This window comes from Haliotis rufescens, unplaced genomic scaffold (genome assembly GCF_023055435.1).
Source record: "Haliotis rufescens isolate VD_foot unplaced genomic scaffold, xgHalRufe1.0.p SCAF_123, whole genome shotgun sequence".
Classification (NCBI taxonomy): Eukaryota; Metazoa; Mollusca; class Gastropoda; order Lepetellida; family Haliotidae; genus Haliotis; species Haliotis rufescens.
In genome coordinates this window covers 371,028-395,452 of record NW_025963806.1, presented here as the reverse complement: position 1 = coordinate 395,452, position 24,425 = coordinate 371,028, and the positions used below count along the sequence as shown (strand labels likewise).

The 24,425-nt window shown below is 44.9% G+C and overlaps 1 protein-coding gene across 2 annotated transcripts; it reads left to right on the top strand.

Annotated features, from left to right (window-relative positions):
- The first annotated feature begins 184 nt into the window (after window positions 1-184).
- Window positions 185-24,421, top strand: LOC124117432 (bifunctional D-cysteine desulfhydrase/1-aminocyclopropane-1-carboxylate deaminase, mitochondrial-like). 2 transcript variants are annotated; one of them, XM_046479332.2, is made up of 10 exons: window positions 185-630; window positions 6,430-6,543; window positions 9,738-9,887; window positions 11,111-11,247; window positions 13,338-13,437; window positions 14,801-14,901; window positions 19,950-20,113; window positions 22,110-22,248; window positions 22,470-22,610; window positions 23,447-23,604. In XM_046479332.2, the coding sequence occupies exons 1-10, from the start codon at window positions 553-555 to the stop codon at window positions 23,466-23,468; spliced, it is 1,146 nt and encodes a 381-aa protein (XP_046335288.2). In that variant the 5' UTR covers window positions 185-552; the 3' UTR covers window positions 23,469-23,604. The 2 variants fall into 2 exon arrangements, with proteins under 2 accessions (XP_046335288.2, XP_048249912.1); XM_048393955.1 differs by lacking the exon at window positions 22,110-22,248 and having other exon boundaries at window positions 191-630; window positions 23,447-24,421.
- Window positions 24,422-24,425: the final 4 nt, after the last annotated feature.

Genomic DNA, 24,425 nt, shown 5'->3' with positions numbered 1-24,425 from the left:
GCTTATTCAAGTAGACACGTTAATGCTGATCAAGTCTTATATATGTACCTAATATACATACTTCAAACATCACAGGTCATTGGAGAACAACTTTTTAGGGTGTAATAACGGTTTACAATATGTGTGTTTGTATGTTTATTAAGGGCGGTGGTCTAAACGGTCTGTTGAGTCACCAAGCTAGTTAGGTCAGTAGGTTGTCATATCCGCGATATGCTTGCCGCTCAGCGACATCGATTCAATCTCAAGGTTGTGTCTAAAGTGTGGCAGAAGCGATTTTTGTGAGCGATTTCAACTTAACTCACTCGCTAACTCAGTGAATCGGAAGTTGTTATACATTCAACACATGCCTCATTCAACACATGGACTATCTTTCGACACAGCCACGCGATCACTTGCTTACTTCGCCTTACTGCGTTCATCGCCTGTGTGTTAAAAGCATGTGCGCTCATCAAGTAGATTACCATATTCGTGAGCAGACGACAATATCTCGCTGTTGTCCGGGTCAGACGCTTCGCTGGTGAGATCGGTCCTCCTCGGGTCAGTCTGTTCACAATGGCGAAATATCTTGTTGAGTACAAGCCGCCCAGTTGGGCTCAACATCTAAAGAATGTACCTACGCATAAAGTAGAGGTGAGTGACATTTTCAGTTATAATCCATTCAGATATCGTGACACTCTGGATCGCGGATCCTAACTTCGCTTCTGTTTTCTCCCCCGTTTAACTATCCGACATCGAATGGTTGTACTGATGCATAGCGCTGAAACCATGCTTTTGAAACGGGTGCATCTCACTTCGTGAGTGGTGTTACTGTCACCGACGGAGAGAACGTGAACGACCCCTTCCCGTAATCTGTCCATACCTTTTCCCCAAATATATTTTCAATCGAAATATTTGATGTTGAAAAATATAAATGGTTTCTGAAATAGAGGGTATAACAAATGTCCATTTATTTTCTGTAAAATGGACGCTGTTGAGCAAAATATACGTCGGATTTTACGCGCTCACTCGACATTAATTCCGCCGGGAAAGATCATCGTATTTCCGAGTTTCGAGTTGGGTATTCTTTTTGGTACCCATTATCGGATTTACAGCAAACGTCTCATCTCTAACCACCTTCGAAATTTCTAGCGGCTGTAACCCAAAATTAATCTAATAAAAGTAAACACACGACCTTTTCACGGCACATGGATCGTGTTAAATGGGTCGCTATTGCCATTCGAGTTTAGAATATCTGTATCGCTTACGCTTGTACCCAAATATACAATACACAACACGTAAGAAACATGTTGCATTTAATTTATTAATTTTAATAAATGCAAGTCTCAAATTATATAAGTCAACATCGACGAGTGCGAGACTGTCAGTAGAAGTGGGTCACAAATGTTGACATAACGTTACAGCGGCTCAGTAAACCAATTTTAAGAGTTTCTAACATTACCAAATTGATGCTAGACAAGCATACCACCAATGGATGATGGATGGATGGATATGGAATATTCAGCAATTGCAGTTATTTATTCGGAATCGGAATTTCGAATTATGCGACGCCCCATTCCGTTTGAGCACGTGGATGATAGACTGAAAGACACAATACAGGAAATTAGTACGGCCGACCAATGAAAAGTCGAGTTATTTTAGAAAATCTGCAATTCTCAAGCGCATTACAGAAATTTAATACCCTCTATCCGACGTCCATTATGGGTAAAAAACAAAAATAAAAACTTGTAAATTAACCTTTTTTACACCGACAGGCAGATGTTTTTTCGCCTCAAACCTGAAAATTATTAACAATACATGCATAAAAAGATTTGTACATAACAAGAAGTCCAGCCCGACTAGTATAAAGATATGATCGAAGATACAAAACTACATGATAAATACAAATAGCTCTTCAGCTCCTATGAGCCTCCTCAGATCCAACGCTAGGTGTTCTAATGACCTCGTTGAAGCTGAAGGAGTAGTCTGTTAAATGCATTCATATACTTGTGTTGTCGGAGCAGGCTGAGATGGGACTGACAGCCCTCACACTGGCAAGGATAACCCCTTATCTATAGAAGATGTATTGACTGCTAGAATAGGTCCGGCGTGTTGCCCGAACCATGCAAACAAGACATTAAACACTTTCCTTCATAACAAACGGCACTTTCAGCACCTACTGTGCAGGATAAAACACAAGGGTTTTCCTGTTCAGATGTTTATCGTATGAAAGGCCACATGCCCAATACATGAAGCGGATACAATACAGTACAGGATAATTTTACAAATAGAAGCACATGTTTCATTTCTGTACATCTCTGGTTTGGAAGGCATATTTTAAATAACATAATAAATTTTTAATCTTAATAATTTGAGGATGCCATAAGGCGAATAAATTGTTTGAATGACGGTCGAATTACAGATTGATTTATTATGTATCGAATATGTTTTATATTTTATTTTTGACCTGATATAGATCTTACACATTTTTAAGATGACAATATATACATAATCGTTCAGATTTTGAAATGGTGTGGTGTCTCCCCGTGTCTCAAGCACGAGACCCCTGAAGATCCGGGGTAGAATAGGTCTTCAGCCACCCAGGCTTGTCTCCCCCCGTGAAGATCCGGGGTAGAGTAGGTTTTCAGCAACCCATGCTTACCTCCCCCCGTGAAGATCCAGGGAAGAATAGGTCTTAAGCAACCCATGCTTGCCTCCCCTGAAGATCCCGGGTAGAATAGGTCTTCAGCAACCCATGCTTGTCTCCCCTGAAGATCCCGGGTAGAATAAGTCTTCAGCAACCCATGCTTGCCTCCCCTGAAGATCCCGGGTAGAATAGGTCTTCAGCAACCCATGCTTGTCTCCCCCCGTGAAGATCCGGGGTAGAATAAGTCTTCAGCAACTCATGCTTGCCTCCCCTGAAGATCCCGGGTAGAATAGGTCTTCAGCAACCCATGCTTGTCTCCCCCCGTGAAGATCCGGCGTAGAATAGGTCTTCAGCAACCCATGCTTGCCTCCCCCCGTGAAGATCCGGGGTAGAATAGATCTTCAGCAACCCATGCTTGCCTCCCCGTGAAAATCCCGGGTAGAATAGGTCTTCAGCAACTCATGCTTGTCTCCCCCCGTGAAGATCCAGGGTAGAATAGGTCTGCAGCAACCCATGCTTGTCTCCACCCGTGAAGATCCAGGGAAGAATAGGTCTTCAGCAACTCATGCTTGTCTCCCCCCGTGAAGATCCAGGGTAGAATAGGTCTGCAGCAACCCATGCTTGTCTCCACCCGTGAAGATCCAGGGTAGAATAGGTCTTCAGCAACCCATGCTTGCCTCCCCCCGTGAAGATCCGGGGTAGAATAGATCTTCAGCAACCCATGCTTGCCTCCCCGTGAAAATCCCGGGTAGAATAGGTCTTCAGCAACTCATGCTTGTCTCCCCCCGTGAAGATCCAGGGTAGAATAGGTCTGCAGCAACCCATGCTTGTCTCCACCCGTGAAGATCCAGGGAAGAATAGGTCTTCAGCAACTCATGCTTGTCTCCCCCCGTGAAGATCCAGGGTAGAATAGGTCTGCAGCAACCCATGCTTGTCTCCACCCGTGAAGATCCAGGGAAGAATAGGTCTTCAGCAACTCATGCTTGTCTCCCCCCGTGAAGATCCAGGGTAGAATAGGTCTGCAGCAACCCATGCTTGTCTCCACCCGTGAAGATCCGGGGTAGAATAGGTCTGCAGCAACTCATGCTTACCTCCCCCTTTGAAGATCCGGGGTAGGATAGGTCTTCAGCAACCCATGCTTGTCTCCCCCCGTGAAGATCCGGGGTAGGATAGGTCTTCAGCAACCCAGGCTTGCCGTAAAAGGCGACTTTGCTTGTCGTGAGAGGCGACTAAAGGGATCGGGTGGTCAGGCTCGCTGACCTGGTTGATGCATGTCATCGACCCCAATTGCGTGGATCGATGCTCATGATATTAATGACTGGATTCATTGGTCCAGACTCGATTATATACAGACCGCTGTCATATAGCTGGAATATTGCTGAGTGCGGCGTTACACAACAAACCAACCAAACCAACTCAAGCACGAGCAAATCGGTAGCAAATGTGCACAAGGTTGAATCTTTAAATATGTCACTGATTCTGGACATATCTTAGAAAGTACATGTATATAATATTCAAATCTAGTCATAGTATATTAGTCCATTCTTGGCTTTACATATCTTTCAATCTGGTTTGAGGAAGGTTAAGAAAACTAACTATACATCCCAAATCTTGGTAACCCAGGAATAGACAAGACCTGATAGAGTCGTGTCCCTCAAACCGCTGACATACCCCTCCCCAAAGTTGAAAAAAGCAAACTTAGATTTTCTTTATGTTTTTGAATTCAGCAGACTAGAAAATAATGGTTGTGGTCAAATAATTTGGTGGCAGATATTGTAAATGTTTTGGGGTCAAAATGAACATTTCTGTTGTAAAGAGAGAGAAAATCAAATAAAGTCCCCTAAGAAGGTAGTGTGTGCAATGAGTACTCTTTTGTATCATGTGTGTGACAGTTTACACATAGTAGACTTCAATTATATTTTGTTAAACCTATAGCCTCCCAGAAATTGAGTTCTTAGTGAAAAGAAGCAAAAAATTTGTAAATTTTCGCATATTTTCCTTTTCCAATTAATAGGAAATGAACCGCAATGTACTACTATAATTATTCAGAGAACTATTTGATTTATCAAAATAAGCCGACATGTCCTATGATGAGATAGCAGTATTTATATTTCTTACAACTGTTATGATATTTAAAAAAATGGAAACATGTTATACCCCTCAAGGGGGGCACGGGTGGCCCAGTCGTCTAAGGCGCCGCGATTCGCTGTGCAGAGTTGCGGACCTTGGGCACGCCAGAAACCTATGATTGTGGGTTCGAATCCCGGTTCACCCCAATTATGTTTCTAGGTTTGTCAGCACCCTACCCGTGCTCGTGGGTTTCACCGAAGTGGTAAACGTCTGAGACCTGCATCACTTCGGGCTTTCCTCCCACATTAAGCTGACATGCCGCGATATAACTGAAATAATTTTAAAAGCGGCGTTAAACCCAACTCACTCACTCACTCACTTAATACCCAAGGAGTGCACTAATATGGTTATATTTGTAATTGCATTGATTCCTCATAGGAGAATTTCACTTAAACCACAAATGAAAATAACCGAGATATAAACGAGAAATATATTTACTCATGGCATTGAAGAATATTGTGGCTATGTAGCCTGCGTTCCAGACACACCTGCTCTTGTACACAGCAGATAAAATTCACATTTCGTTTTTTAGTTTCCACAAAAACAGTAAATGCATTATCGTATCACTGGACTTTCTGTCTGGTCCATTGCTCGATTCCCTGGCGTGTTTATAGACAACCGTCGCATGGAAGGAAACCTACAAACACTTATTATATATGTAAATTGAGTGAGTGGCAGCTGTTACCGGTAGGACAGGGCATGCTTACCGTTTTCACTGATTTTCACTGATCTATTCATATAATTTTCACCGTTATTTTGCTGTGACGCCCAGAGGAATCTGTACCTGTGGATCGAGACTGGTTGTTCTCTGGTGTTGACTTTTCGTAACCCTGGAGTGATAAACTTATAGAGCACGGTTTATTGGAACAAGTCGTCATAAAAGTGACAATAACAACTAGACCGTCACGACTTTGTTGGCCTCACCGGTTATGGAGAAGACTACAAGTTTGAATATACAAAATGCAGTCATCATTTGATTTTTTATTTCATAGTACTATATCTTCATTTCAGATTAAGCATTGCAAGAGGGGCGGTGGGTAGCCTAGTGGTTAAAGCGTTCGCTCGTCATGCCAAAGACCCGGGTTCGATTCCCGACATGTGTACAATGTGTGAAGCCCATTTCTGGTGTCCCCAGCCCTGATATTGCTGGAATATTGCTAAAAGCGGCGTAAAACCATACTCACTCACTCACCTACTAGTACTGCTGCAAGCAGTTTACTCGAATATCAGATATGTTATAATGAACTAACTACTGTTATCATTATGCCAGTAGTAATAGTTTTAGTTTTTGTTTCCCTCGATCTACATGGAAACGATTTTATTATGTATATCATACCCTTCTATCTGTCTATAAACCGAACATTTAACAACAATTTAATGTTCCAAACATACTTTTCACGAAGCTTAGGAAACGGACGTATAATATCTGTTATACTGTTGGCGTACGGGGACTTGAAGAAGACATTCCAAAAACATTGTAATTGACCAGAGCCTCTCTAGCCTTGTGCGTCACTCACTAATTTGAAACCATTTGCAGCCACCTGAGTGAAACACATGGCCATAGACACGAAATAAAAGAGCAACCCTCCAAAAAAGTAGAGTAAATTGGAAATTTGTTTACATAATGGAATGACAAATAATTCATCCCTTATCTGACCATGCACGTTTGATTTTAGCTTGCGATGGAGAACACCCCTATCCACGAATGGAATCTCCCAGGGATTCCCGATGGCTTCAGTCTTCACATCAAGCGACACGATATGACGGGCAGTTCATTGTCAGGCAACAAGGTAAGACAGGGTGTGAGGCGTTGCCAGGAATCCACACGATATCCTTTAAAAAGGCAGGGTTGGTGCACACCGAGAGTGTGTCTGTAGGTGGCCGTTGGATGTGTGTTGTGGCACACACTATTTCCACAGATAGCTGCGGTTGACGTATCCCCTCATCGCTTCATCGTTGGTCATCATCCGTACTAAATATCACGGATCGTCCCGTATGAAAAGTGCCAATGTCATCTAAGATATTTTTTAAACTAACCTCCAAATATGTAAAATAATCAATATGCCTTATTTCATTAAAAAGGAAAAGCCAAAAATCGGTATATTCCTCACCGTTTGAAAAGGAATCACGAAATATCGAGATTATTGATAAACGAAGATAGTTTCACGGGTGGTTATACTTAGATGGGTCAGGTGAAATGAGGTTTAATGCCACGTCCAAGATTATTGCACTTATATAGCGACGTGCATGCACGTGTGTGTGTGGCTGCTTGTACGAGTACTAGTCCGGACTGATGCCAATGGCTAGCCCACTGATATACCATGCCACAGTTTAACGTTGATACCCCACGCAGACACAGTTTAATGACTCCAAGCCGACCAGTCCTTGTTTTATCCCCTTAATGCCGAGCGCCAGGCAGGGTAAGAACAAGTACCATCTTTTAACGTCCTTTGGTTTAACGCGGCCGGGGATCGAAACTCGGACCTTCCGTTCTCCGGGCAGACGCTCTACGGTTTTCCTTAGAAAGTGAATATAGGCCATTCCGACGATCATGGATATCACGAACAGGGATGGCAAAAGCTGCAAAGTGGGCTTTTAAAAAAATATCCATTCTGCTGGCGATAAAGATTATCATTGAGTTTTGATCACGTGGTTACATTCCGGGTAATGATCGGGTAAATATAGCAGTGCGTGCATTTCGAACTAGAGCAATCGGGCTTTAAATATCCAGCATGCCCCTTTACTGCTTCTCGGGGGACATTTAGAACTCTATTGTCTTCGTATCATATTTGTTTGTTGTTATTTAACGCCGCAAGCAGCAATATAAATAAATAATCAAGTCTGGACCAGACAATCCAGTGATTGACAGCATCATCATCGATCTACGCAATTTGGATATATTGCGTTGATCGATGCTCATGTCAATCACTGGATTGTATGGTCCAGGTTCGATTATCTTCGTATCATAACGTGGGATACATTCGACACTGCTACTTTTATTTTCGACAAGACAGTGTGTAAAATGTTGATGTAAGCCAGGGTTAGAGCTGGATTCGTGCGCGCGATGTTTTGTCTGCATGAAGCATTTCATGGTTTGCGACAGACACACGAGGTCATGAATTATTTATACAAATCAGTTCTAGATGATAGCCATGACTTTCTAGATGATGCCGTCCATAAGGTACGCGCTCAATGAGACAAACCCCAGTTTATGATGGACATAAATAGCTGGCCATGCGTCGTGCAACAAACATGGGGCGCGTGATTCATGTCACGTGTGCAGTAATCACGAGCTGGTCAGCAGGTAAAGGACAATGTGTGTGTGTGTGTGCCTGCGTACGTGCGTGCGAACGTGCGTGTGTGTGTGTGCGTGCGCGTGCGTGTGCATGCGTGCGTGTTTGTGTGTTCAAGTTTTAGTACTTCGAACAACAACAACGCCAAGTGTAAAATGCGTTGAAAAGTTTTAAACATGAGCTTTGTCTTTCCAAAGAGCGGAAGGTCGATGGTTCAGTCCCATTGCCACGTCATAACAGAAGAAGTTAGAGGATGGCACTTGTTGTTGCCCTGCCTGGCGCTCGGCCTTAAGGGGCTAACACAAGAACTGGTCGGTTCGGAGTCGGTATACTGTGTCTGAATGGGGTCTGCGGGATGTACAGCAGCATCTATGATTCAATGCAAAGTCCATCTGTACGATGACTTGAGATGGAGGAGGGGGATCCTTCAGATGTCTGGACTGTGACATGAGATGAAGGAGGGGGATCCTTCAGATGTCTGGACTGTGACATGAGATGGAGGAGGGGATCGGGACTGTGACATGAGATGGGGCAGGGGGATCCCTCAGATGTCTGGAGTGTGACATGAGATGGAGGAAAGGGATCCTTCAGATGTCTGGACTGTGACATGAGATGAAGGAGGGGGATCCTTCAGATGTCTGGACTGTGACATGAGATGGAGGAGGGGATCTGGACTGTGACATGAGATGGAGGGGGATCCTTCAGATGTCTGGACTGTGACATGAGATGGAGGAGGGGCATCCTTCAGATGTCTGGACTGTGACATGAGATGGAGGAGGGGGGTACTTCAGATGTCTGGACTGTGACATGAGATGGAGGAGGGGGATCCTTCAGATGTCTGGACTGTGACATGAGATGGAGGAGGGGGATCCTTCAGATGTCTGGACTGTGACATGAGATGGAGGAGGGGGATCCTTCAGATGTCTGGACTGTGACATGAGATGGAGGAGGGGCATCCTTCAGATGTCTAGACTGTGACATGAGATGGAGGAGGGGGATCTGGACTGTGACATGAGATGGAGGAGGGGGATCTTCAGATGTCTGGACTGTGACATGAGATGGAGGAGGGGAATCCTTCAGATGTCTGGACTGTGACATGAAGTGGAGGAGGTGGATCCTTCAGATGTCTGGACTGTGACATGAAGTGGAGGAGGTGGATCCTTCAGATGTCTGGACTGTGACATGAGATGGAGGAAGGGAGTCCTTCAGATGTCTGGGCTCTGACATGGAATGGAGGAGTGGGATCCTTCAGATGTCTGGACTGTGACATGAGATGGAGGAGAGGGGGGTGGGGGATCCAATCAGAAAGCAGCTTTCTCCAGCTTTTTCGGCACTAGTTTCAAACTGGCGACTTCCATTCCAGGCTACCTTTGAAAAATATCAAATGAAAATTTTGAAAACTGAGCAACAAAAATTTCTGGAATGTCTTATGATGGATAAGATTGTAGGTCAGTACTTCCCAAGAACCACGGAAAGTCTTTTCCGCTTCAAATATTTATACCATCCTCATTTTAATGTTGTTTCTACTTGTATGTCATGTTTGAGTAATTCTAATGTTTTTAAAAAAAATATTTATTTGTTTAGAAAGAATTTTAGTCTCGAATATCAAGTGTGAATGGTACGAGTGTATCATAATTGTAAAATAGTAATCAGATGTTATTTTATAAACATGTCATTTATTTTCGTTTCAGGTCGGGAAGCTAGAATTCCTCCTTGCAGATGCGATCTTAAAGGGATGCAAGCACGTGATCACGTGTGGTACGTCACCATCCAATCACTGTCGAGCTTTGGCTTTGGCGTGCAGACAACTTGGACTTGTCCCTCATCTATTTTTAACAATGGTGAGCAAGAGAATAGTTAAGAAGTTTGTGCCGATATATTTATAAGTCCATGATGTTATGGTTTACATGAAATAAGCCACAACGCCCAAGGACAGATAACTCGATGCCACCAACAGCGCTAGCCGCTGCAATCAGGCCGCAGCAGTTCTCGACATTTTACTAGCACTTCAAATATTTGCTGCTCTTGACAATTTCAACATGAGTGAGTGAGTGAGTGAGTGAGTTGGGTTTAACGCCGCTTTTTACAGTATTCCAGTTATATCGCGGCGTGTCAGCTTAATGTGGGAGGAAAGCCCGAAGTGATGCAGGTCTCAGACGTTTACCACTTCGATGAAACACACGGGCACGGGTATGGTGCTGACAAACCTAGAAACATAATCGGGGCGAACCGGGATTCGAACCCACAATCATAGGTTTCTGGCGTGCCCAAGGGCCGCAACTCTGCACAGCGATTCGCGGCGCCTTAGACGACTGGGCCACCCATGCCCCCATTTCAACATGATATATGAACACCTGTCTCTGCTGCCAAACAACGAAAGACCCGTGAAGATCCGGGGTAGAATAGGTCTTCAGCAACTCATGCTTGCCGTTAAAGATGACTATGCTTGCCGTAAATGGTTACTATGCATGTCGTAAAGGCGACTAACAAGATGGTCAGGCTTTTTCATCTCGAGCATCTCATATTGATTGTAGACCCGTGAAGTTTCGGGGTAGAATAGGTCTTCGGCAATCCGTACTTGCCGTAAAGGGTGACTCTGCTTGCCGTAAATGGTTACTATGATTGTCGTAAAGGCGACTAACGGGATTGGGTGGTCGGGCTTGCTGACTTAGTTAATGCATGTCATCGTATCCCAATTGACTGGATCGATGCTAATGATATCAATCACTGGATTGTCCGGTCCGGACTCGATCAATTATTTACCGTCGTCATATAGCTGGAATATTGCTGAGTGCGGCGTTAACCATCAAACAGACAAAATATACATCACAATGTATTTTTAAAAATGGGTGCACCCACTCCATCTGCGTGTGTAATTTGGTTCGGCTTGGCTGATTGCGTGTCACGTATCCACTTGGTATGAATCGTTGCTCATGTGTTCAGCCACTGGTTTGCCTGGTCGCACCTTTCAAAGGACATCTTCTAATGCATCACTGACTGCAGCGTTAAAGAACACAGACTTACACCGAGATACACTGTAACGTGTGAACTGGTTGGTTTTCAGACTTCAGAGGATCTGGGTTGCCGTGGCAACATCCTGCTGGACCGCCTGTCTGGAGCTGACATCTACATGATGCCGCCTGACTCAGATGACGAGAGGGACGTCCATCCTAAAATGGAGTCTTTGGCAAGAAGGATTATGTAAGTTTCATCCTTTCATAACCCTGACCGTAAGCGTGATTTCTATGAGCACAAGTTACCTCCAGGAGGCAAAGGTATCTGTCCTGCTGCACCCCTAAGGGGCGGTCGGGTAGCCCAGTGGTTAAAGCGTTCGCTCGTCACGCCGAGGACCCGGGTTCGATTCCCCACATGGGTAAAATGTGTGAAGCCCATTTCTGTGTCCCCCGCCGTGATATTGCTGGAATATTGCTAAAAGCGGCGTAAAACCATACTCACTCACTCACTCCAGCGGGCATGAGTGGATCTGGCGCGAGTGCCTGTGTCATCTACAAGGTGTCTAATTAGCCGCAATTTGCTGTCCTTAGGGGGAGAATAATGCCTGTTTTATTATTTTTTTCCGAAAAACTTTGATTCTGTCAACAGAGAAAAGTTTGGGTATTTATTCTAAAAAATTAATTGTCTTGGTACAAAAATGGATAAGGTGTTGCGATTAATTTACTAGAATGTGAACGTCTTTGTGCATACATCGAAAAAAAAAGATCTTCGACTCTAAAATATTCTATTGTATGGATCTGATGTTTTGGGTATTCAGAGGATCAATGTATTGAAAAAATCCAGTCACAAGCATCCATAAATCAATCAACTAGTGATATTGTACTTGGTTGGTTGGTTGGTTTGTTGTTTAACGCCGCACTCAGCAATATTCCAGCTATATGACTTCGGTCTGTAAATAATCGAGTCTGGACCATACAATCCAGTGATTAATATCATGAGCATCGATCCTCGCAATTGGGATATGATGACATGTGCATCAACCAAGTCAGCGAGCCTGACCACCCGATCCCGTTATATATTGTACTTGGAGAATGCGGAAGATACCCACCATACATATTGACATTAAAACGCTGTTTCTTATATTGGTTAAAACGCATCTCCCTGCGTCACTACCGCTCGCCATCTGACGTGTATAAGATGTTACTTTATCTGGCAAAAACACAAGTGGTTCTAGAAACAGTTATACCTGGGCTACATTAATTAAGATTACACTGTTTCATTTGGGTCATGGAAATACGCGGATTGGACAGGGAGTTGGGAATGTTACAACCTTTTTGTCAATTGTGCAACAAAGATGTAAAGTTGTTGACTAGAAATATTCAAAACGGAAAATGTAGATAAACAACAATTTGTGTGTGAAAAGTATTTGACTACTGTAAATATAAGAAAATTAAGAACAGCATTGTCGCAATTTCCATGTGGTTATTATGATCTAATGTTTTATAAAAAACTATTTCCACTGGGAACCAATCATGCCTGGAAGATCTCTCACATCAAGCGTCCAGTCCCTACTCACTGTGCCTAGTGTTAGAACGGCGACTTTTGGAGGTCGGAGTTTCGCCAAAGTTGCCCCTGAGCTATGAAATAGGCTGCCATTGGATATCAGGAACATTGACAGTCCTACTTTGTTCCGATAAAGACTCAAAACCTATCTTTTCACCAAATCTTTCTTGGAGTATTGAGGCTTTGTGTTTTCCTAGCTGTGTAATGTCTCTTCTTTGTGTAGACTCAAATGAAGCGCTTTTGAGCATGTCTTCGAACTGGATACCAGCGCTATATAAATCTGTAGTTATTATTATTATAATATTGAAGACGAAAACCATATTATTCTTATCTGTACACATGATAGTACTATAAGTAATCATTATATTCCATCTAAATATATGTCCTGTCCATCAAGTACTAAAGTTGGTAAAACTATACTGAAATGTCAACAGAAGAAAATGGCCAGCTTCTACAGAATATGGCTACGTTTATACATCATGTACTGTCAAAACGTAAACTTACATGTACCACCCACTCAATATCCTCACTGTACTTTTACCTGGGGCATGGGGCCTACAGTTCAGAAATAAACTCTCAACACTATCAGGCAGATCAGTATTGTGTCAGTGCTATGGTTTTTTCCAAGTTTTTGTCAAGATGACATCGATTAGATCACCAGCCTTTTGAAATATTTACTAGCCACGGACTGAAGGGCCACTTCTCAATACATCAAAATGTTTATGATAATTTCAAACTGCGGTGAAGATGGAGTCCTTTATTTTGTCCCGAAGGAGCGAGACTGGGGAGAAGTCATGCCTGGTCCCGAAAGGCGGTGCCAATCTGATAGGCTGTTTTGGTTCCATGGCCATATTTGACGAGCTATACAACCAGGTGAGACGCTTGTATTGTTGTACATGGTCATATTTGACGAGCTATACAACCAGGTGAGACGCTTGTATTGTTGTACATGGCCATATTTGACGAGCTATACAACCAGGTGAGACGCTTGTATTGTTGTACATGGCCATATGTGACGAGCTATACAACCAGGTGAGACGCTTGTATTGTGCATGGCCATATTTGACGAGCTACACAACCAGGTGAGACGCTTGTATTGTTGTACATGGCCATATTTGACGAGCTATACAACCAGGTGAGACGCTTGTATTGAACATGGTCATATTTGACGAGCTATACAACCAGGTGAGACGCTTGTATTGTTGTACATGGCCATATTTGACGAGCTATACAACCAGGTGAGACGCTTGTATTGTTGTACATGGCCATATTTGACGAGCTATACAACCAGGTGAGACGCTTGTATTATTGCACATGGCCATATTTGACGAGCTAAACAACCAGGTGGGACGCTTATATTGTTGTACATGGCCATATTTGACGAGCTATACAACAAGGTGAGTCGCTTGTATTGTACATGGTCATATTTGACGAGCTATGCAACCAGGTGAGACGCTTGTATTGTTGTACATGGTCATATTTGACGAGCTATACAACCAGGTGAGACGCTTGTATTGTTGTACATGGCCATATTTGACGAGCTATACAACCAGGTGAGACACTTGTATTGTTGTACATGGCCATATTTGACGAGCTACACAACCAGGTGAGACGCTTCTATTTTTGTACATGGCCATATTTGACGAGCTATACAACCAGGTGAGACGCTTGTATTGTTGTACATGGTCATATTTGACGAGCTACACAACCAGGTGAGACGCTTGTATTGTTGGACATGGCCATATTTGACGAGCTATACAACCAGGTGAGACGCTTGTATTGTTGTACATGGTCATATTTGACGAGCTATACAACCAGGTGAGACGCTTGTATTGTTGTACATGGTCATATTTGACGAGCTATACAACCAGGTGAGACGCTTGTATTGTACATGGCCATATTTGACGAGCTAAACAACCAGGTGAGACGCTTGTATTTGTTGTACATGGCCATATTTGACGAGCTATACAATCAGGTGAGACGCTTGTATTATTGTACATGGCAATATTTGACGAGCTATACAACCAGGTGAGACGCTTGTATTGTTGTACATGGCCATATTTGACGAGCTATACAACCAGGTGAGACGCTTGTATTGTTGTACATAAATCAACCATTGACAGGCGTGTTTTTAATTGTTGGTTTTTTTCCAGGTTTGTTTGCCAAACCTCCACACCTGGCTTTAGTTAAGACTTCGGAAATGATTGTTGTTCATGAATTGTGTTATCCGGAACAGGGCGCCCTCGACAGGTTCGACGACGTGATGGTGGCTTGTGGAAGCTCTGGGACGGCGTCAGGCATCTGCATAGCCAACTACCTGGCCGGATCCCCGTTACGGTAACGTGTAGACTCTCTCTCTCTGCACACAGAGACCTCTCTCTCACTGCACACAGAGACCTCTCTCTCACTGCACACAGAGACCTCTCTCTCACTGCACACAGAGACCTCTCTCTCACTGCACACAGAGACCTCTCTCACACTGCACACAGAGACCTCTCTCTCACTGCACACAGAGACCTCACTCTCACTGCCTCACTGCGCACAGAGACCTCTCTCTCACTGCACACAGAGACCTCTCTCTCACTGCACATAGAGACCTCTCTCTCACTGCCTCACTGCACATAGAGACCTCTCTCTCACTGCACACAGAGACCTCTCTCTCACTGCCTCACTGCGCACAGAGACCTCACTCTCACTGCACACAGAGACCTCTCTCTCACTGCCTCACTGCACACAGAGACCTCTCTCTCACTGCACACAGAGGCATCTCTCTCACTGCACACAGAGACCTCTCTCTCACTGCACACAGATACCTCTCTCTCACTGCACACAGAGACCTCACTCTCACTGCACACAGAGACCTCTCTCTCACTGCACACAGAGACCTCTCTCTCACTGCACACAGAGACCTCTCTCTCACTGCACACAGAGACCTCTCTCTCACTGCACACAGAGACCTCTCTCTCACTGCCTCACTGCACACAGAGACCTCTCTCTCACTGCACACAGGGACCTCTCTCTCACTGCACACAGAGGCCTCTCTCTCACTGCACACAGAGACCTCTCTCTCACTGCACACAGAGACCCCTCTCTCTCTGCACACAGAGACCTCTCTCCCACTGCACACAGAGACCTCTCTCCCACTGCACACAGAGACCTCTCTCTCACTGCACACAGAGACCTCTCTCCCACTGCCTCACTGCACACAGAGACCTCTCTCCCACTGCACACAGAGACCTCTCTCTCACTGCACACAGAGACCTCTCTCTCACTGCACACAGAGACCTCACTCTCACTGCCTCACTGCACATAGAGACCTCTCTCTCACCGCACATAGAGAACTCTCTCTCACTGCATATGGAGACCTCTCTCTCACTGCCTCTCTGCACACAGAGACCTCTCTCTCACTGCACATAGATACCTCTCTCTCACTGCCTCACTGCACATAGAGACCTCTCTCTCACTGCACACAGAGACCTCTCTCTCACTGCACACAGAGACCTCTCTCTCACTGCACACAGACACCTCTCTCTCACTGCACACAGAGACCTCTCTCCCACTGCCTCGATGCACACAGAGACCTCTCTCTCACTGCACACAGAGACCTCACTCTCACTGCACACAGAGACCTCTCTCTCACTGCACACACAGACTCTCTCTCACTGCACACAGAGACCTCTCTCTCACTGCACACAGACTCTCTCTCACTGCACACAGATACCTCTCTCTCACTGCACACAGAGACCTCTCTCTCACTGCACACAGAGACCTCTCTCTCACTGCACACAGAGACCTCTCTCCCACTGCCTCACTGCACACAGAGACCTCTCTCTCACTGCACACAGAGACCTCACTCTCACTGCACACAGAGACCTCTCTCTTACTGCACACACAGACTCTCTCTCACTGCACACAGAGACCTCTCTCCCACTGCACACAGAGACCTCTCTCTCACTGCACACAGAGACCTCACTCTCACTGCACACAGAGACCTCTCTCTCACTGCACACAGAGACCTCACTCTCACTGCCTCACTGCACATAGAGACCTCTCTCTCACCGCACATAGAGACCTCTCTCTCACTGCATATAGAGACCTCTCTCTCACTGCCTCTCTGCACACAGAGACCTCTCTCTCACTGCACATAGATACCTCTCTCTCACTGCCTCACTGCACATAGAGACCTCTCTCTCACTGCACACAGAGACCTCTCTCTCACTGCACACAGAGACCTCTCTCTCACTGCACATAGGGACCTCTCTCTCACTGCACATAGAGACCTCTCTCTCACTGCCTCACTGCACATAGGGACCTCTCTCTCACTGCACATAGAGACCTCTCTCTCACTGCACATAGAGACCTCTCTCTCACTGCCTCACTGCACATAGGGACCTCTCTCTCACTGCACACAGAGACCTCTCTCTCACTGCACATAGATACCTCTCTCTCACTGCCTCACTGCACATAGAGACCTCTCTCTCACTGCACACAGAGACCTCTCTCTCATTGCACACAGAGACCTCTCTCTCACTGCACACAGAGACCTCTCTCTCACTGCACATAGAGACCTCTCTCTCACTGCCTCACTGCACATAGAGACCTCTCTCTCACTGCACATAGAGACCTCTCTCTCACTGCCTCTCTGCACACAGAGACCTCTCTCTCACTGCACATAGATACCTCTCTCTCACTGCCTCACTGCACATAGAGACCTCTCTCTCACTGCACACAGAGACCTCTCTCTCATTGCACACAGAGGCCTCTCTCTCACTGCCTCACTGTACACAGAGACCTCTCTCTCACTGCACACAGAGACCTCTCTCTCACTGCACACGTAGACTCTCTCTCACTGCACATAGAGACCTCTCTCTCACTGCACACAGAGACCTCTCTCTCATTGCACACAGAGGCCTCTCTCTCACTGCCTCATTGCACACAGAGGCCTCTCTCTCACTGCCTCACTGCGCACAGAGGCCTCTCTCTCACTGCCTCACTGCACACAGAGACCTCTCTCTCACTGCACACAGAGACCTCTCTCTCACTGCACACAGAGGCCTCTCTCTCACTGCACACAGAGACCTCTCTCTCACTGCCTCACTGCGCACAGAGGCCTCTCTCTCACTGCCTCACTGCGCACAGAGGCCTCTCTCTCACTGCCTCATTGCACACAGAGGCCTCTCTCTCACTGCCTCACTGCGCACAGAGGCCTCTCTCTCACTGCCTCACTGCACACAGAGACCTCTCTCTCACTGCACACAGAGACCTCTCTCTCACTGTACACGTAGACTCTCTCTCACTGCATATAGAGACCTCTCTCTCACTGTACACGTAGACTCTCTCTCACTGTACACAGAGACCTCTCTCTCACTGTACACGTAGACTCTCTCTCACTGCACACAGAGACCTCTCTCTCACTGTACACGTAGACTCTCTCTCACTGCACACAGAGACCTCTCTCTCACTGTACACGTAGACTCTCTCTCACTGCACACAGAGACCTCTCTCTCACTGCACACGTAGACTCTCTCTCACTGCACACAGAGACCTCTCTCTCACTGTACACGTAGACTCTCTCTCACTGCACACAGAGACCTCTCTCTCACTGTACACGTAGACTCTCTCTCACTGCACACAGAGACCTCTCTCTCACTGTACACGTAGACTCTCTCTCACTGTACACGTAGACTCTCTCTCACTGCACACAGAGACCTCTCTCTCACTGTACACGTAGACTCTCTCTCACTGCACACAGAGACCTCTCTCTCACTGCACACAGAGACCTCTCTCTCACTGCACACGTAGACTCTCTCTCACTGTACACGTAGACTCTCTCTCACTGCACACAGAGACCTCTCTCTCACTGCACACGTAGACTCTCTCTCACTGGACACGTAAACTCTCTCTCACTGCACACAGAGACCTCTCTCTCACTGCACACGTAGACTCTCTCTCACTGTACACGTAGACTCTCTCTCACTACACACAGAGACCTCTCTCTCACTGTACACGTAGACTCTCTCTCACTGCACACAGAGACCTCTCTCTCACTGTACACGTAGACTCTCTCTCACTGCACACAGAAACCTCTCTCTCACTGTACACGTAGACTCTCTCTCACTGTACACGTAGACTCTCTCTCACTGCACACAGAGACCTCTCTCTCACTGTACACGTAGACTCTCTCTCACTGCACACAGAGACCTCTCTCTCACTGCACACGTAGACTCTCTCTCACTGGACACGTAGACTCTCTCTCACTGCACACAGAGACCTCTCTCTCACTGCACACGTAGACTCTCTCTCACTGGACACGTAGACTCTCTCTCACTGCACACAGAGACCTCTCTCTCACTGCACACGTAGACTCTCTCTCACTGTACACGTAGACTCTCTCTCACTGCACACAGAGACCTCTCTCTCACTGTACACGTAGACTCTCTCTCACTGTACACGTAGACTCTCTCTCACTGCACACAGAGACCTCTCTCTCACTGCACACGTAGACTCTCTCTCACTGCACACAGAGACCTCTCTCTCACTGTACACGTAGACTCTCTCTCACTGCACACAGAGACCTCTCTCTCACTGTACACGTAGACTCTCTCTCACTGCACACAGAGACCTCTCTCTCACTGTACACGTAGACTCTCTCTCACTGTACACGTAGACTCTCTCTCACTGCACACAGAGACCTCTCTCTCACTGTACACGTAGACTCTCTCTCACTGCACACGTAGACTCTCTCTCACTGCACACAGAGACCTCTCTCTCACTGCACACGTAGACTCTCTCTCACTGGACACGTAGACTCTCTCTCACTGCACACAGAGGCCTCTCTCTCACTGCACATAGAGACCTCTCTCTCACTGCACACAGAGACAACACACGTAGACGTGCCAGACAACACGCTTTTATCAATATCAAGACGACACGTGCGAATCTAGCTCCAAAATGCACCATACCAATTGGGACCCCCCCCCCTTCTCTGTGTGTGTGTGTCTCATCCTCTCTGTGTCTCTCCAGCCGTCCCCCTCTCTCTCTCCAACCTCTCTCTGTGTGTCTCACCCTCTCTGTCTCTCTCCAGCCATCCCTCTCTCTCCACCCTCTCTCTGTGTCTCTCATCGTCTCTGTGTCTCTCCAGCCGCCCCCCTCTCTCTCTCTCCACCCTCTCTCTCTGTCTCTCATCGTCTCTGTCTCTCCAGCCCTCTCCTCTCTCTCTCCCTCTCCCTCTCTCTCTCTTCCTCTCTCTCTCTCTCCCTCTCTATCTCTTCCTGTCTCTGTCTCTCTCTCTCTCTCTCTCTCTCTCTCTCTCTCTCTCTCTCTCTCTCTCTCCCGCTTGTATGAACCTACGGGTGAGTGTTTGCTGACGTGTAGACGTTCTGCAGAGTTCACGGCGTCCTGGTGCGGCATGACCCCGAGTTTGCACACGACCACGTGAACAGCACGCTGCGGCAGCTGGGAGTAGAGGGCGTCAGGTCGGAGGACATCTTCAGCATCATCGACACCTACCAGGGGGAGGGCTACTCCATCTCTAAACAGGAGGAATTAGGTATGTGTGTGACATGGAGACATAAGTGGAACATATACTACCAACAGTTGGACAGTTCCAAAGCTCAACAACGTTCTCATGTTCCTATCCTTTTAACCATTGTTCTGAAAGCTCCATAGCTCAACAAAATTCTTGCATTCCTATCCTTTTAACCATTGTTCGGAAAGCTCCATAGCTCAACAAAATTCTTATATTCCTATCCTTTTAATAATTTTCTGAAAGCTCCATAGCTCAACAAAATTCTTATATTCCTATCCTTTTAACCATTGTACTAAAAGCTCCGTAGCTCAACAAAATTCTTATATTCCTATCCTTTTAACCATTGTTCTGAAAGCTCCATAGCTCAACACAATTCTTGTATTCCAATCATTTTAACCATTGTTCTGAAAGCTCCATAGCTCAACACAATTCTTGTATTCCAATCCTTTTAACCATTGTTCTGAAAGCTCCATAGCTCAACAGAATTCTTATATTCTTATCCTTTTAACCATTGTTCTGAAAGCTCCATAGCTCAACAAAATTCTTATATTCCTATCCTTTTAATAATTTTCTGAAAGCTCCATAGCTCAACAAATTTCTTATATTCCTATCCTTTTAACCATTGTACTGAAAGCTCCGTAGCTCAACAAAATTCTTGTATTCCTATCCTTTTAACCATTGTTCTGAAAGCTCCATAGCTCAACACAATTCTTGTTTTCCAATCCTTTTAACCATTGTTCTGAAAGCTCCATAGCTCAACACAATTCTTGTTTTCCAATCCTTTTAACCATTGTTCTGAAAGCTCCATAGCTCAACAAAATTCTTATATTCCTATCCTTTTAACCATTGTTCTGAAAGCTCCATAGCTCAACACAATTCTTGTATTCCTATCCTTTTAACCATTGTTCTGAAAGATCCATAGCTCAACAAAATTATTGTATTCCTATCCTTTTAACCATTGTTCTGAAAGCTCCATAGCTCAACACAATTCTTGTATTCCAATCCTTTTAACCATTGTTCTGAAAGCTCCATAGCTCAACAGAATTCTTATATTCCTATCCTTTTAACCATTGTTCTGAAAGCTCCATAGCTCAACAGAATTCTTATATTCCTATCCTTTTAACCATTGTTCTGAAAGCTCCATAGCTCAACACAATTCTTGTTTTCCAATCCTTTTAACCATTGTTCTGAAAGCTCCATAGCTCAACACAATTCTTGTTTTCCAATCCTTTTAACCATTGTTCTGAAAACTCCATAGCTCAACAAAATTCTTATATTCCTATCCTTTTAACCATTGTTCTGAAAGCTCCATAGCTCAACACAATTCTTGTATTCCTATCCTTTTAACCATTGTTCTGAAAGATCCATAGCTCAACAAAATTATTGTATTCCTATCCTTTTAACCATTGTTCTGAAAGCTCCATAGCTCAACACAATTCTTGTATTCCAATCCTTTTAACCATTGTTCTGAAAGCTCCATAGCTCAACAGAATTCTTATATTCCTATCCTTTTAACCATTGTTCTGAAAGCTCCATAGCTCAACAGAATTCTTATATTCCTATCCTTTTAACCATTGTTCTGAAAGCTCCATAGCTCAACACAATTCTTGTATTCCAATCCTTTTAACCATTGTTTTGAAAGCTCCATAGCTCAACACAATTCTTGTATTCCAATCCTTTTAACCATTGTTCTGAAAGATCCAAAGCTCAACAGAATTCTTATATTCCTATCCTTTTAACCATTGTTCTGAAAGCTCCATAGCTCAACAAAATTCTTATATTCCTATCCATTTAACCATTGTTCTGAAAGCTCCATATCTCAACAAAATTCTTGTATTCCTATCCTTTTAACCATTGTTCTGAAAGTTCCAAAGCTATCGACGCTGCTGTGTTCGAGCCTTTCAGATTTTGTTTTGACATCTTCAACTTTAAAAAAGGTAAATCTCGCTCTAGTTATTTAGCTTTCCAACTCTGATTTTGAAAATGAAATTTCAACACCTGATATATTTGTTGAAAGGAATATTTCCAGTCAGGGCCGATGTGCTGACAGGCTTTCCGTTAGAATCACTCGGAGATGAAGGGATGGAAAGCTTCCTAACTCTTATTTGGAAGATGAAAAATCTCAAAACCTCATCATCAGCTACTGCTTTCAGAAAGTAAATATAGATGATACAGTAAAGTCACAGTAACAAATCTGAGTCTCGTTCATTTCGGCGATCTCTAGCAAAGACAAATAAAATATCCCAAGTACACACAGTGGGGTCTGAGCGAGATAATCTTTAATATTTAACGACGTTGATATTCGAGGTAATTATTTATACTTGCTGATGTCAGGTGAAATTACTAATGTTTTATTAGGATTGTTCAACCTTGTCAGATTTCATTGTGGAGGTGAGCAGTACAACAGGGGTGCTGGTCGACCCCACCTACACGGGCAAGGCGGCCTGGGGGGTGATGCAGGAGATGAAGAACAACCCCGGCCGCTTCAAGGGACGGAGGGTCCTCTTCGTACACACAGGTGAGTAGCGGGAGGGGGTTGTTGCTGATGGACCCCTCCACGGGCAAGGCACACTGGGGGGTGCAGAAGAAGATGAAAAACAACCCCAGTCGTTTCAAGGCAGGGAGGGTCATGTGTGGTGTAGAAGGGGAGTAGATGGTCCACCAGCACCCCCCGACACACACACACACACACACTCTCTCTCTCTCTCTCACACTCACACACACAAGCACGCACACACACACACTCACGCACACACACACTCACACTCTCTCTCTCACACACACACACTCACTCACTCACTCAGGGTCATGTGTGGTGTAGAAGGGGAGTAGATGGTCCACCAGCACCCCCCGACACACACACACACACACACTCTCTCTCTCTCTCTCACACACACACACACACACACACACACACACACACACACACACACACACACACACACACACCTTCACGGCCAAAGTACTCTGGGGGCGGTGCAGGAGATGAAGAGCAGCCCCGTTCGCTTAAGGGACTGAGGGACGGAGGGACGGAGGGCCCTCTTTCTACACACAGGTGTGCTGAGTCTTGTTTACTGTCGCTTTGAACAGTTTGTAACTTACATCACAGCGTGTCAGCGCGGTGTGGGAGGAAATCCCGAAGTAACGTAGGTCACGAGCGGGGAAATGGTGCTAACAAACCTAGAAACATTAATAGGAGATTATCTGGGATTCGTACCCATAATCACAGGTTTCTGGCACACCGAAGGGACGCAACTCTTCACAGCGTCCTTAGTCGACTGGCAAACTATATTGCAAACAAAGATTTTGAAAGTTGTATTATCATCCGTTTTAAAATAATTCATCTTCTTTCAGGGGGGATGTTTGGGCTGTTTGACGGGCGAATGGACGACATGTTAATGCAACATGGAGCTGAGACGAAGAAAGTCAGAATGTGCTCGAAACACGAGGCACCCCGGGAGGCAGTGAATGGATCCCCCACAGACCACGATGGGGAATGATGAAGCGAGAGATGACATGATATCCCCGATTATCCATAGGGGAGGGATATCGGTGCGGTTCTTTTCATAAGCCACGCCTACTCGAACAACCCCGGACAAACTTCCTGGATTTTACCATAGCGGCAAACTACATTGTTCATTGTTTACACTCTCGCCACCAAATGTTCTGTAAATCACGCTGAAAATGTGTTCACTGTGGTGAAAAGAAATGTTTGCATAAATCATGTGCATTATTAATATATAGAAGAAATTGACAAACAAAACATCGACGTCAGGGCTTAGGTTAACTACAAACATTTATGTACATGTGTTACATTCTACCATGAATTTGGATATTACTCGATTCTGATTGGTCAATCGGATGCTATAAATCACAATAAACCCCCTCTGATTGAAACAGCTGGTTTGACGGCCGCATTACCACGGAAGCTAATATTCATAGAATAGTACATTTTTCAGTCATTGTTAAATAATGATATCTACAATTACAGGTTACAAAATCCTAGGTTGCGGTTACTACATTATTCAAAGGATGTGTGGCAATACATTTCGTACAGAAAACACGAAAGAAATCTACAAAGAGAATGCATTTGCGTTTTGGAGACAATAGAGAGCTTGGAATTTGGCGCTTTTCTATATATGACTGTGACGTTATATCTTTGTGTCACAATCAGTCATATGACGTCATAACGGTGACGTGCGTGCGCGTTAGGTTCCAAGGGCAATTTAGCGCTGTTAATCTACAGTTAACCCAGCTCTACATTGAAAACACAGTATGTTTATCTCCTAATTGTAACCCTTGAAAATTATTCAATAAATAGTGTATACAATAT